This window comes from Pteronotus mesoamericanus, unplaced genomic scaffold (assembly GCF_021234165.1).
Source record: "Pteronotus mesoamericanus isolate MK-2021 breed Mesoamerican mustached bat unplaced genomic scaffold, CSHL_Meso_final contig_1189, whole genome shotgun sequence".
Classification (NCBI taxonomy): Eukaryota; Metazoa; Chordata; class Mammalia; order Chiroptera; family Mormoopidae; genus Pteronotus; species Pteronotus mesoamericanus.
In genome coordinates this window covers 1,356,449-1,370,767 of record NW_026555038.1, presented here as the reverse complement: position 1 = coordinate 1,370,767, position 14,319 = coordinate 1,356,449, and the positions used below count along the sequence as shown (strand labels likewise).

Here is a 14,319-nt window from a genome sequence, read left to right as displayed (position 1 = left end):
CACCTACAGGGATAAACAAGTGAATGCATAAATGGGTGGAACAACAAATCTCTCCCCCGACTCCTCTTTCTCTGTGTCTCTGTCTCCCCCACTCCTTTCCTCTCTTTCTAAAGTTTAAAAAAAAACAACACAAAATCATTTTAATACTGGCCTCTTGCTGACAAGTCTTCTATCTCACTGATCAAAAGGGTATATAATGAAAGCAAACCCCATGGCTACACCATGCTGTGTGGTTCAAAGGGCCCAGTGGCTTAATATGTAAAAAAGACAACATTACAGAGCAAAGGCTTCATTGACCTAGAACACTCCAGCTGATCACTCTCCAGTGGGGGGTGAGAATGTGGGTGGAGGGAGTTCACTCCAATGGTGCAGAGGTCATCTTACCTGAGGTACTGAGGCTTCCTGATGTGAGTTTTCTCTGTCGGTTTTCCTGATAATGTAACAGGTGGGACCACAAGGCTGATTTCCCCTAGAACCAACACAAGAGAAAAATACTATCAGTTTTGATTTCAGAGGCCAAGACATCCAGTGAACAGAATCAGAGATAATTTAAACATAGATTTGGGCTTTTGCTAAAAAGTATCTGTACAACAGGTTCTCAGATAACATTTTGTTCAATGTTTTGTTTTAACGTTGATGAGATGCCACAAAAGCTTAACTCTTGTTTACATCAACTGCCCTATGGTAAAGCTGGTTTTGTTATACATTATTTCGCTTAAAGTCATAGAATCTAACAACAATGTTAAGTGAGGACTTCCCATAATATTTCTTATCTCAGTGTACACCTGGATGCAATGTATACACATATGATGGGGGACCCAAAAAACCCCGGAATTTATTTATAAAAAATTGTGTATTTAGCCCTGGCTGGTGTGCCTCAGTGGATTGAGCACTGTCCTGCAAACCAAAAAGTTGCTGGTTCCATTCCCCACCAGGGCACATGCATGGGTTGCAGGCCAGGTTCCCATCTGGGGTAGGGGTGGGGCTGCGAGAGTCAGCTAACTGATGCTTCTCTCTCACACTGACATTTCTCTCCCTCCCTTTTTCTCCCCCTTCCCATTTCTCTAAAAATAAGTAAAATCTTTTTCTAAATGCGTGTATTTATTCTCACATGTTTAAACTTCAGTCACCTTCAAAGAACTCCACTTGATGCAGTACACCCATCAAGATAGTTGTTTCACTGCTCAAAACAGTTTTTGAACATGTTGATTTTGATGTCTGTTAGTGCTTCTGTCGTTTTTGGTGTTTGTTTGTTTTGTTTGATTCACCTATTCCACATTAGCAAAACGTTTCCCACTGAGGACTTTTTTTCATCCAGGGAAACAAAAGAAAGTCACTTGGGGTGAGATCAGGTGAATAGGGAGGGTGGAGTATGGGGGTCACGCTGGTTTTGAGCAAAAAATCCAGAACACTCAGCCTGGTGTGGGCAGGTGCACTTGTAAATCACCTATCATAAAATGGGCAAATGCACTGAAAGAATCTTCAAAAAAAATTCACTGAAGCTGAATGCAGCCTCTCACAACAATGCCAACCAGTACGCTGATACAGATGGGTTCCCAGAACACTCACCTTGGGGAGGGGAGAAGCCTGTACTACAGAGGCCTGCCCTCCAGAAGATAATTCTGGGTTTTGGGGGGAGACCCCTTCATACATCCCCCTACTAAAATCTTTGAGAAATATAAAGAACAGTAAAGAGAAATGGTCCCCAACTGGCAACAGGAAAGACATGGTCAAAAGAGATGTGAATGAACCAAGGAATAAGAAAGAAAAAAGCAAAAAACCTCTACATGGTTTGCTGGCTAAAGGTCAGCTTGGGCAGAGCCTGATGACTTTTGCACAGAGGAGCTGATATCCAGTCTACAAGATTCTATGATAGCTCCTGAATTTCCTAAAATATTTCAAGCCATTCCTGCCCCCAGCTGGTGTGGCTCAGTTGGTTAGAATGTCATCCCATACACCAAAAGCCTGTGGGTTCAGTCCCGGTGGGGTGTGTACGGGAGATAACCAATCAATGTTTTCCTCTCCCTCTCCTTCTCTCTAAAAACAGTAAAGATTTTTATTTAAAAATAAAAAATAAAAAATAAAAAAACAAAGGCATTCTTGCCCTTAGTGCAGTCTGGGGAGAATCAGTCATAATTATGTTAAAGATTTACTATTGAAGGTACAGTTGAAGAAGCCTGCAGGAAGGTAGGCTATTAACTGCAAGGCTGAGATATAGTCAGCCTAAGAGAACCTTGGCATTTGCACTTTAAACTACAGGGCGAGGCAAAAGTAGGTATGCAGGTTGTAAGTGTGCAAAACAGTTTATTTTTTTATTCATATTTATTAATTATTGTATTATTTTCCAGACAAACAACTGTAGACCGACTTTTGTCCCACCCTGTATCTGTCATGCAGCCATTTGTCATTCTGCCAGGGCACATACCTGAACAGCATTTTCAAGCTCAATACAAGGCAGCAATTTGCCTAAGTAGTGAGTGAGCCCAGCTGGGCACCCAGCAACTGCTTTGCCTCTTTCTAGTCATCCTTCAAGTACACAGTGACTCTCATGATTTGTTAAAAACTTTATTTCAGATTCATGGTAAATGTTCCTATATAGTTGATATCATATAAATGTAGTATAATGTTTGTTTTAGTAGTAGGATTTATTATAATAATTTTTTAAAAACTTTATTTATTTGTTTTTTAAAGAAAAAGAGGAAGAGAAGCATACCCCAACTGAGGGCTGAACTTCCAGGCATGTGCCCCAACCAGGAATCGACCTGGTGACCTTTCGCTTCATAAAATGGTATCCGACCAACTATGCCACGCTGGTCAGGAGCTATAATAATTTTATAAATTATTTTAGTTCTATAGTTTATAAAAGTAATAAGAATGAGAGAAGCTACCATGTCTTACTTGAGGTTTGCTATAAACTATGTTGAATGTTTAAAATACAGTATTTTATTTAACACCCCCCCAAAATCCTATAAGGTAGGTATCTCTATCCTCATTTTCTTTAGAAAAGAGCAAACTGAAGAGTAAAAGATCGTAAAAGATGACACAGCTAGTAAGCAGAGTGTTGGGATTCAAGCTTAGTTCTACCTAATGTCAAAACCATTGCTCTTAATAATGCTGCTATACAGACTGCTTCTGAAAGAGATCATTTAACTTTGGAAGTTATACCTTCTGAAGAAAGTTTTATGCTCCGGAATGAATGTGAGACTTTAAGGTCTCAGATTTTTTCCCTTGAGAATATCAAGGACCTGTTTTGTTTCCACCCACCAATCTGATCTATTTTGGGTGAAAAAAAAAATCAAGCATTTAAATGGAAGAAAACCCTCATATATGGATCAGCAAGCTGCTGACATATGCCTGTGGCATATTTAGATTTTCTACAAGATTTAACAAGCTTAAAACAAAACCCAACAATTTCAATGGTAATTTTTTAAAAACACACATTAAAACTACAGAAGACCATTTTTTTTATTCACTGACATATCAAATATTTGAAAAAAAGAGATGTTTAACAAAATCAGAAACTTACAGTTCCTATACACTGTTACTGTTATATTAATACAATATATATAGAAAATAATACAAAAAAATAAAACAGTCATGCTCTTTGATATAGTAATTCAACTTCAAGAAACCTACTCATTCATTTATCAAAACCTTTAGAGTAGGCTCCTAAAAGGGCAGGGACTTTGACTTAATCATCACTATATTCCCAGCATCTAGGCAGACTTGGAAGGCAGAACTGTGTGGATGTTATACAAACTAAATAGAGCTGGTCACCAGAGAGCCCTCACACGCCATGACACTGAAGAACCAAAGGCAAGAGCAACACCAGGTCACTGTGCCAGAAGAATATCCAGGCTCACAGTGATTATTCTAGTCAAGGAGGGAGGGCAAGGGCAAGAGTGAGAGAACAGCAGCTGGGCTGAAGCTTAGTAATAGGGCACTGGGGTCCTTCCAGTAGAGGAGACATGGATTACTCTTCTTCCCCTTTTGCAAAGGGATTGATAGAGGCTGCAAGGTTCAGTATAGTCTGACTACCCATTCAGGGGTGTGGCCACATAATATATAGATAGCACTAGATCCTCCAAAACTGTCAATGCATAAAGGGTGAGAAATGACCCCTTTTCACTTACCAATCTCCAAATGGCAGCAATTATAAAACTATTATATAAAATCAAACCTCACCACTGAGCGTCAGATATATATACTAGAGTAGGATGCCCATTTCCTTGGACTAGGCCACCAAATGTCAAAGAGTGGTGAGGAAAACAGAGATTCTTAGGAGAATTTGCTGCAGACAGCTTTCCATGCAGACATTCATGGCTAATAACAAAAGTTAGTAGGAAGCTAGCAGCAAAAATTGTTGTTCAGGTTCCCTCTACTTTCGAAGTAGATAAAATGGGCACAGCCTGAGCTCCAGAAGAGGGAGGTAAGATAGTTCTCTGACCAGGTAACCAGGTTATAACCTTTGGACTGGAAAATACCTAAAAGAATGTCTCAGCAGGAAAAAGGTGCTCTACACAGGCCAGCAAAAGGGAGGTCTAAGCTGCTGTAGGAACCAACAGATAGCCAGTGTCGGCCCCCAGTGAACACAAGCCCCCGAGGGCATAAGCCCTGCCAACAAGCACAGGCCCTCACTGCCCTCTGGTGACACTTTCAGTGCTCCAAAAGCAGGACTCCAAGAACAGAACCTCGACAAGAAGCCCCCATTATTTTGTGCTGGTTTCTCACCAAACAAGTAGCCTCTAACTATCTAAACTGAGAAAGAGGATCAAATGAGTTCCAAAAGAAATTCCCCATGCTGTGGGAATTCTTGTAGAATACAAATGTAAAGCCTTGGAGACAGGTTTAGAACATACATTTAAAGCCTTGGAGACAGGTTTAGAACACACATTTATTTTCAAAATGCCTCAATTTTCATGGCAAATATTAAAAATTTTTGAGGGCATATGTTTTACCAAAGAGCTGAAAGAGCTTACTTAACCACAGTGCCAGGCTTGCTAAACTTTAAGGAAAATGATAAAATGACTATGTATATTCTATTTATTTGTTATAAAAAAAAAAGGAAAGAAACAAAAATCTTCATGTGGAAACTAGCATAATAATAGTGTCATATGTTACATACCCACTATATGCCAGGTACTTATTTTTATTGCATTTAATTATCATAACACCCCTGCAAGGTAAGTCTTATTAACTCTTTATTATGGATAAAGAAAATGAGAGTCAAAAATTGCAGATCACTTGAAGTCATCCAGTGGAGCTAAGATTCAAATCCATGTCCTTCTGTCTCCAAAGGTCATAGTGTTGCTACTTACAGAATGGGTCTCTCAAAATTTTAGAGATGTGATACACAATCTTTAACATTTAAAAACATCTTTAATCACAGTGCTGTTTATAATACTAAAAAATCATAAATAGCCTAAATGATCAATAAGGGGCTGATTCAAGTATGGCACATCTATACAATAATACAGAATAATAACCACAGAAATGTACAGAGAACCTTCTATATATCAGCCTCTCAGCTTAGTGCTTTACATGAATTACCAAATCCTCAGGAGAATCCTACAGAGGTGGGTACTTTCAAAATTCCAACATACATAGGAAGAAACAGAAGGTTAGAAAAGCTAGGTACCTTGCTCAGTTTCATAAATTTATTAAGTTGGAATCAAACCCAGGTTTATCTGATTTATAGTCTGAGCCCTTAAATATTAACTATAATATCACCTAAAAATTAGTTAAGGGCATGGAAAAAATATTATGAGGTGGAAAAAAGCAAGTTACAAAACATTATACATAGTATAATCCCACCGTAATTTTTTTTAAATATTTGTATTTATTTATTTATTTTTAGACAGAGGGGAAGGTAGGGAGAAAGAGAGGAAGGGAAACATCAATGTGTGGTTGTCTCTTGTGCATACCTGACCCACAACCCAGGCATGTGCCCTGACTGGAAGTCGAACTGGCAACCGTTTGGTTCTCAGTGCTCAATCCACTGAGCCACACCAGCCAGGGCCCTTTGTATTTTTTGAAAACAGTTTTATTGAGATTTAATTTGCTCTACCATAAAATTCACACTTACAAAGTATATAATTTTCTGTACCCCCAAAAATACAGTTTTTATTATATTCACAGAATTATGCAACCATCACTATTACCTAATTTTAGAACATTTTCATCACCTCAAAAAGAAACCTCATATCCATCAACAGTCACACCCTAGTCCTCCCTCCCTCTCACCTCTGGCATCTTTTAATCTACTTTCTGTCTATGATTTTGCCTAAACAGGATCATATAATATGTGGCCTTTAGTGACTAGCTTCTTTCACTTAGTATGGTTTCAAAGTTCACCTGTGTTGTACCATGTATCCATACTTTATTCCTTTTATTGAATTCCATTTACCACATTTAGTTTATTCACTAGCTGATGGACATTTGGCACGTTCCACTTTTAGCCTATTAAGAATAATGTTGCTATGAACATGTGTATACATGTTTTTATGTAGACATATGTTTCCCTTTCTCTTCAATACATAACCAGAAGTGGATGTGTTGGTCAGTGCTAAGTTTAACATTTCAAGGAACTGCCAGACTGTTTTCCAAAGTGGCTGTACCACTTTATGTTCCCACCAGCAATGTATGAAGGTTATAATTTCTCCCCATTCTAACACTTGTACCTGCCTTTTTTATTTTAGTTATCTTAGTGGGTGTAAAAAGGTATCTCATTGTGGTTCTGTTGAATTTTTAAATATACACTTGTATATTATGGGAATATGTGTAGATAAAAATGTTTTGAAGGACAGATGTAGTAGACTGTCTCCAAATCATGAGAATGGAAACTCCAAAGGGGCAGAGATCTTGGTCTGTTTTGTTCACTAAGGTATCTCAAGCGGCTACATTATTGCCTGGCACACTGTAGGCCCTCAATAACTATTTGCTGGATACTTACATGTATTTTCTAATTTGCCCAAAATAAAACTACTTTTAATAATGTTTCAAGTTCTTTTCAAATTTAAAAATGCATAAAAGCAAAAGTTGTCCGTGTATGCTGTATACCATTCTTCAAAGCCAACCAACTGGAAGAGCGTGGAGAAGCTAGTAAGTGAAAACAGGAAAACAGTTTGCACAGCAGAGGGAGGCTACACATTCAGTACCTGTTTTACTTGTAGCCCATGACTCCAGATCCTTTCCAAGAGGTCACAAAGGCTGGCAATCAAGGTGTTCTCTTCCACTCCTGTGATGTTGACCTCCCCATGTCCTAGCTCCACAGCCTCTCGGCCCATCTTTTCCACCAGCATTCTCTTGGTCTACAAGGAATCAGTCGTAGGATTAGACAATTACAGCGCACAGGATCACATGCAACTGGACAGGGTTGTGGCCACCTGCATAGCACATCTGTTGGGCTGGGACAGACAGGATGAATGAGAATCAGGTACAGAGAGTGTATTTATTCTCCACCATATAGGTCAGGTTATGATGAAATGCATTCTTTAAAAGTTTAGCAAAGAAGGTATAAACATAGCAATCACTATATGACTCTGAACAAGTGCTTTCATCACCCTGGATTCGGTTTTTGCATTTATGAGATAAAAAGAGTTAAATAAAACCCTTTCGTCATGCTCACTCTGACATTCTCTGATTCTCACTGTTTAACTGACCTAATTTAAACAAACTTTCAAGCATTTAATCCCTAGAAATAAATCTGAAATGCCTAACAACGGGATAAAAAAAATTGAGGAGGAACAACTTACTTGTAGGTAAAAATTTTAAATGCTTATTGTAAAACAAAAACAAAAACACACACTGTATAATGATAATCTCAGTTTTAAATGTCATTTGCCATGTACTATATCAAGCACTGCATTATCTCGTTTAAGCTTCCAAATAACTCTGTAAGTATTTATTGTTGCCAATTAATTGATACCGAAATTGACGTCTCAATTTACTGATAAGAAGTAACTTGCCAAAACCACATAGCAAAGAAGCAGCACATCTGACCTTTGAACCTAAATCTGCCTGAATATTGAGTCCAAGTTCTTAAGAAAGATTTAATCACATTATAAATTTGTGACATAAAAATTTAAAGAGCAGAGGGGAAAATCACGACCAATCCCACCTTTCAGAAGCAACAATTCTTACCTTTTTTGGCATACTTCTTTCCAGTGTGACTATTTTTAATGTTTTTATTGTGAAATATGTTTTATATACATATGTATGTGTGTATAAGGTATATATATGTATACACATATGTATGAATGTACACACACACACACACACACACAGAGTTTATTATAAACATCACCCAGATTAAGAAATAAAGTACTGTCCATGTATACTTTTGAAACACCCTACATGCCCTTTCCAATCACCTTCCCACTCTAAAAGTGATCAGTATCCTAACAAGGAAATAATTATCACCTATATTTACATTCTTAAACAATGTAGTTCAGTTTTGCCAGTATTTTTTTTTTATAATTTGCTTTTTCACTCAACTTTATATTTGTGCAATTCATCTACATGGATGGGTATGGCTGTCGTCCACTTCTGTCACTGAATATACTATTCCATCATATGAATATCCTATAATTTACTCACTGATTCTCCAACTGATTGATATTGGGTTGTTTCCAGTTTAACACTATTACAAATAATGCTGTTGTAAGCTTTCTGCACACATCTCCTGGATCATGCTACAAAGGTTTCTGTATGAAATATACCTATAGGAAGAAAACTAAATAATGTTATGCTGTTTTCCAAAGTGATCATACCAACCTACACTACCAACAGTATGCAAGTTCCTGTTTCTCCAAATGCTAGCTGGCACTTGGTGGTGTTAGACTGATTACTCTATTTCTTCAATTCTAAGATGTACTTTTTTTTGCATATTAACATCTCTGAAATTGGAATGTATTTCAGTCATTGACTATTGACCAACCAGGCAATGCCAGCAAGGACTATGTCACTGACTGGGTATGCATCTCAAAACTTGAGAATGAATGTCAGCAGCTTGGAAAACAAGTCTCAGAGACAAAAGACCTCTTTCAAGAAAGGAAGCATCACCAATGTTCTTAATAGCAGAAAAGACAACATTATATGGAAAATCACAGATATCAATGGCTCATAGTGAACCGACAGAAGCTTTTTTTTGAAACACCTGAATTCAAAATATCAATACTGGCCCTGGCTTGTGCGGCTCAGTGGACTCAGTGCTGGCCTGCACACCAAAAGGTCACTGGTTCAATTCCCTGCCAGAGCACACGCCTGGGTTGCAGGCCAGGTCATGTGAAAGGCAACCAGTGCATGTTTCTCTCCCTCTCCTTCTCCCTCTCTTCCCTTCTCTCTAAAATAAAAAATAAATAAAATCTTTAAAAGAAATATATCAGTACTGATATATCAATCTAACTTGTAACAGTAATAATTTCTTCGGCAAGAGAATATATATTTGATTTCATCCTATGAGTACCACTCACAATCTGAAAATGCAGGAAAATCTTTTTTCTCACTGATGAATAAACATGATATAGGAGAGACCAAGTCAGTTGAATTGTCCTAAAAAGTATGGCATACTGGCTTGGTTGAAACACTATATTTTTATTAAAAAAGAAGTTACATTCATAACTAAAACATTAAAAATTAAGAATGACACCTTTTGATTCAGAATCTTAATCCTGAATATATATCCAAAACAACTGAAATCAGAATTTCGAAGAGATACCTACATCCCATGTTCACTGCAGCCTCATTCCCAACAGCCAAGACATGGAAATAACTCAAGTGTCCATCAACAGATGATTGGATAAACAAGATGTGGTATATACATATTGTACAATGGAATATTATTCAGCCCCTAAAAGGAAGGAAATCCTAACATTTGCAGCAACATGTAATACATCTCCCTCTCTTTCTCCCTCTCTTCCCCTCTAAAAATAAATAAATAAAGTCTTTTTTAAAAAAACGCTCAACCCTTACACCAAAATAAATTTCAGGTGGATTTAAAATGTTTTTAAAAAAATAATAAATAAATAAATGTGTGAAACTTTTTGTATATCAATTCTCAATTTAAAAAAAAACCCACAACAAGCTTAAACTGAATAACACACTTTGACCTAGCATATAGTAGACATTCACAAACTCTTGCTTCTAGACATATGAAATCACTGCTATCAAATTAATAGAGGCAAAAACATTTTCATATGTGTAAGACTAATCTGCTGGAGGCAATTCAGCTACAACGATTTCAAGTAATGCTAGATGTCTAAAGTTAAAAACTACATCTATCTCTCAGTTCTAAAGAATACATATTAAGTTTATATCAAGCAAGCATGCTTGCTCTTGATTAATGGTTTACTTTATTTAAAACAAATGTGCCTAATTCTAAGTTAACAGGATCTTAAAATTAATACTATCTCACAGTAACAATATTTTAAAAAATAAGAAAGAACGGTCAGAGCCAAGCCTTGGACTTACTTCGGCTACAAAAGAAACAGCACAGGTAGAGAGGCGTCCATAGCTCACCTTGTTGCGACATTCCTTCAGCAGGCCCTCTACAAACTTCCAGTTGGTTTGGGCAATCACTGATGGGGAAAGGTTGGACAGCTTGGGCTGGCGGATGGTGCTGCCCATATTCCTGGCTTCCTGGATGTACTTCTGCGGTAAAGAAGAAAAATCAAAGACTTCGTCCATGCACACAATCTATAGGCAACCAGTACTGAGGGGAACCTGAAGAGGGCACTATCACCCAGCACTTTCTTACTGCCTCTATCCTAGGCTCAGATAAAGTTGGGGTAGAAAGTTTAAAATACAACTCTATAAAACTTTGTAAAAGAGAAAAACTGAGAAAATTCTGTTTTCTCTGATGTAAAGGAGCCCATAAGTACTGTAATTATCTTTGCTTCAATGACACAAGAGGTAAAAACAAAACATGGCTGCAGTATGTATAGCTCAGCATGCAAACACACCCAAATCTCAGGGTACTACTGAAAAAAATAATTTCACCCATTAAACTGGGAGGCATTTAACTCCTCTGCCCATAGCAAAGATATCTTTGTTATAAAATATAACCTTGCTCCAAGCAACAACTGTATTTTTTGCTCTTTTAGAATGTTCTGGTGGTTCTCCATATGCTGTTTGTTTTAACACAGGATGCATATAAATGAAGTAAACTACACACTGACATCCTCTCTGTATCCCATGTTCACAACCAACATTTTTATCCCAGACTTAGTTCTTCCCTCATATTTATTCCAGTAGTACAGTTCTGTCTGGCCCCTCGATCTGCCAGAACTACCAACTCCCAAGGTTAGCCTTTAATTACTACCACCTAGGCTACTGCTACCTGCCTCCTAATTTGCCAGCTGCCTAGCTACTCCTAGTACCTCCTTCCTCCAAATATTCTGCCCACAGTCTCCATTGCACAACAATCACCAAGCTTTTGATCCTGCATTTCCTCTACTCAAAATGCTCTTCTTTGTCTCTAACAATCCTAACATCCTCCAAGGCTTAAATAAAGATTTTTGACTCCACTCAGAAGTCCCTGAGGGGGACTTCTTAATAAACTGGTATTCCCTGAGGACAAGGCTACCTCCTTGTTATCTTTATATTTCAAAGTGCTTATTACAATGATTTTGACCAAGCAAACGTGCTCAATAAACACCGCTGAAAGAAGGAATATGAAGGAGAGGTGAAAGACCCAAGGGAGACTAAAAATACCACCACCCTGGCTGGTGTGGCTCAGTGGGTTGGGTGCTGGCCTGCAAACTGAAAGGTCATCGGTTCGATTCTGGTCAGGGCACATGCCTGGGTTGCAGGCCACATCCCCTGTTGAGGGCATGCAAGAGGCAACCAATTGATGTTTCTCATACCGATGTTTCTCTCCCTCTCTTTCTCCCTCCCTTTCCAGCTCTCTAAAAAATAAACAAATAAAATCTTTTTTTTTAAATGTAGCTTTAAAGAAAAACCACCAACAACCAACACCCCTTACAGCACCCCGACAAGAACTCTTAAGCATAACTTATCCTATAAAACATCAGTTAAAAATTTATAACCATACTTTGCAATTTTAATTTATTCCTTTAAAATATAGCAAAGGCAAAATGTTATTTTCCCATTCACTGAGGTGCCAGGCACATATGAAAATAATATGCTTTACAAGGTTTTATATGTATATAATGCAATTTGCAGGATAATTTCTCAAAGAGAAGTTCCTGACATAGGTTTTTGAAGATTAAACTCCCATTTGCACAACTTCTTTGCAAATGAGTAAGGCAGGGTCTCTACCTTGAGGTTGATAACTGGAAACTTTTCTGGGAACAAGGTATGGTAGAGCTGAGAAACTCAGCTTATAAGCAGTGAGGACTCAGGAGGCCAATTCAAGAATCCTCAATCCCTCCTCGCTGGTTCAATTCCCAGTCAGAGCACATGCCTGGGTTGTGGGCCAGGTACCCAGCAGGGGGTGTGTGAGAGGCAACCACACAATGATGTTTCCCTCCCTTTCTCCCTCCTTTCCCTTCTCTCTAAAAATAAATGAAAAAAAGAAATATAAAGAAAAAAAAAAAAAGAATCCTCAATCCCCAGCCACCTGTTACCATTCCTCTCATTTGTTCCTCTAAGGAAGAAAACTCAAGATTATCTGTTTTCAATTAAGATACGCAAAAAATAGGGGAAAAGTACCCTTTTCCCCAGGTTGTTATTGACAGCATTAACTCAAGTTCAGTTTTTCTTCCTTCTAACTCTAACAGAATTGCTTCTTTACTACCATACCACACACAAAAGAAGCCTCACAAAATTTGAAAGGATTTCTCCCAAGTTTCAGACTCTTGTGCTCTGAGGTTCCTGTAACACTCTGCAGGGAGTATGATGCACGAGGAAGTACTGAAAGGACAGTGAAAGGCTCACTTCTAAGCACTGATACCACTTCTAAGTGGGCCTGCAAATAGGGTCTGGCTCATATAGAGGACCTACATGGTTAGTGGTTAGTTGTCACGTGCAAAACATCATATATCCTGGATTTGTCATACGGAGGCCCAATATCAGGTTTCAGGAACTAACTCTATATTTAACCCTTCTTCATGGGAAGAGGTGTCTGAATGTGGAATGGAGGCACCTCAAAAGTCTGCACAGAAGTTATCTGTGCTCTGCTTAGTAACTTCCCTACAATAAATCCTGTTATAACCTATGGGGTTGCCTGCTTGGTTTTTTGGTCTCAAATTACTTTCTTGGTTTGGTGGTCACTGTAACTCTGCTCCATATTCAGGTGAGGTCATTGCTAGGACACTTGGATCAGACCAGAGGCCAAGGAACTAGGAAAGAGAATGACAGTGTGGCATGGTGAAAGGCCCATTCCTTGCCATTCTGGAGGTGCCTTACCTCTCTCTGGTCATTGTCTAAACGCAGGTGCTCTGTGTGCTGCTTCTGCCGATCCTTCCGCCTCCACTGGGCAGGGGCATTCCTTTTCGTCCACCTGAAAGAATCAAAGCAGGCAATTAATAACATCCCAGTAGGTCAAATGACAGGAGAAAACTTGAATGTCTAGCAACCATTGCTGGGCATGGAAAACCACCAAGGAGTCACTAGGGATAGCTCAGAGACCTTGGAGAAGAATAGCTTAAAGATCAATAACTGGGCAAGACACATAACTCCCCAGGGAACATAGGCGCGCGCGCATGCGTGTGTGTGTGTGTGAGTCTCTCTCTCCAAATATCTTCAAAAAGTTTACATATAGACTCGAAACTATACTCAATCAACTCTGTCTGGGCTTTGTTACATTCATCTCCAAAAGTAACTAAAGAAGAGCAACACTGGTAAGTTATCTACTTTCAGTTCAGACTCCAATTATTTCAACCAGCACTTACTGAAGATAAAATGCTAGCTAGATGTTGTATGGGACTCAGTCATGAGATAATTTCAACCCATCTGCAGCGTGCCTTTTTGCATTTTTTGCAGGTCCTGGGCATGTGGAGCTATCCCAATTTGCACAGTGGAAACAGGAACTGAAGAAACTCTTGTCACCCGCTGTCATGTTCAAAAAAGTGAATGACCTGGATAGTTTGGGTCTTCCCCATATCTGCTTTATGCAATTCAGACAGAGCTGTGATTAGGGAGCTGGATCAGGGAATCCCTGGGGTTAACTCACTTGTTGCTGGCTGGCCCAATGGAAAGCACATCAGACTGCAGCTTTGGGAAGAAGCCTGGCTCATACTTTCCTTGTCCAATTTTCATGTCAAGTAAATGGGGGTGAACAGCAGTATGGTCAATTTTTGCCAGACGTAGCTCAATTGCCTTCTCTGGATCAGGAAAAAAAAAAGCCGAATATTTTTT

At 38.6% G+C, this 14,319-nt stretch overlaps 1 protein-coding gene across 3 annotated transcripts in view; it reads right to left on the bottom strand.

Annotated features, from left to right (window-relative positions):
- The window catches only part of DENND5A (DENN domain containing 5A), an 82,674-nt gene that overhangs the window by 13,377 nt on the left and 54,978 nt on the right, over positions 1–14,319 (bottom strand). For all 3 annotated transcript variants that reach the window (XM_054582948.1, XM_054582958.1, XM_054582968.1), the window contains 5 exons: positions 14,135–14,285; positions 13,369–13,462; positions 10,519–10,650; positions 7,158–7,310; positions 385–469 (listed from right to left, as the gene is read on the bottom strand). In XM_054582948.1, the coding sequence (XP_054438923.1) occupies positions 385–469; positions 7,158–7,310; positions 10,519–10,650; positions 13,369–13,462; positions 14,135–14,285 (615 nt within the window). The remainder of the gene's footprint in view (positions 1–384; positions 470–7,157; positions 7,311–10,518; positions 10,651–13,368; positions 13,463–14,134; positions 14,286–14,319) is intronic.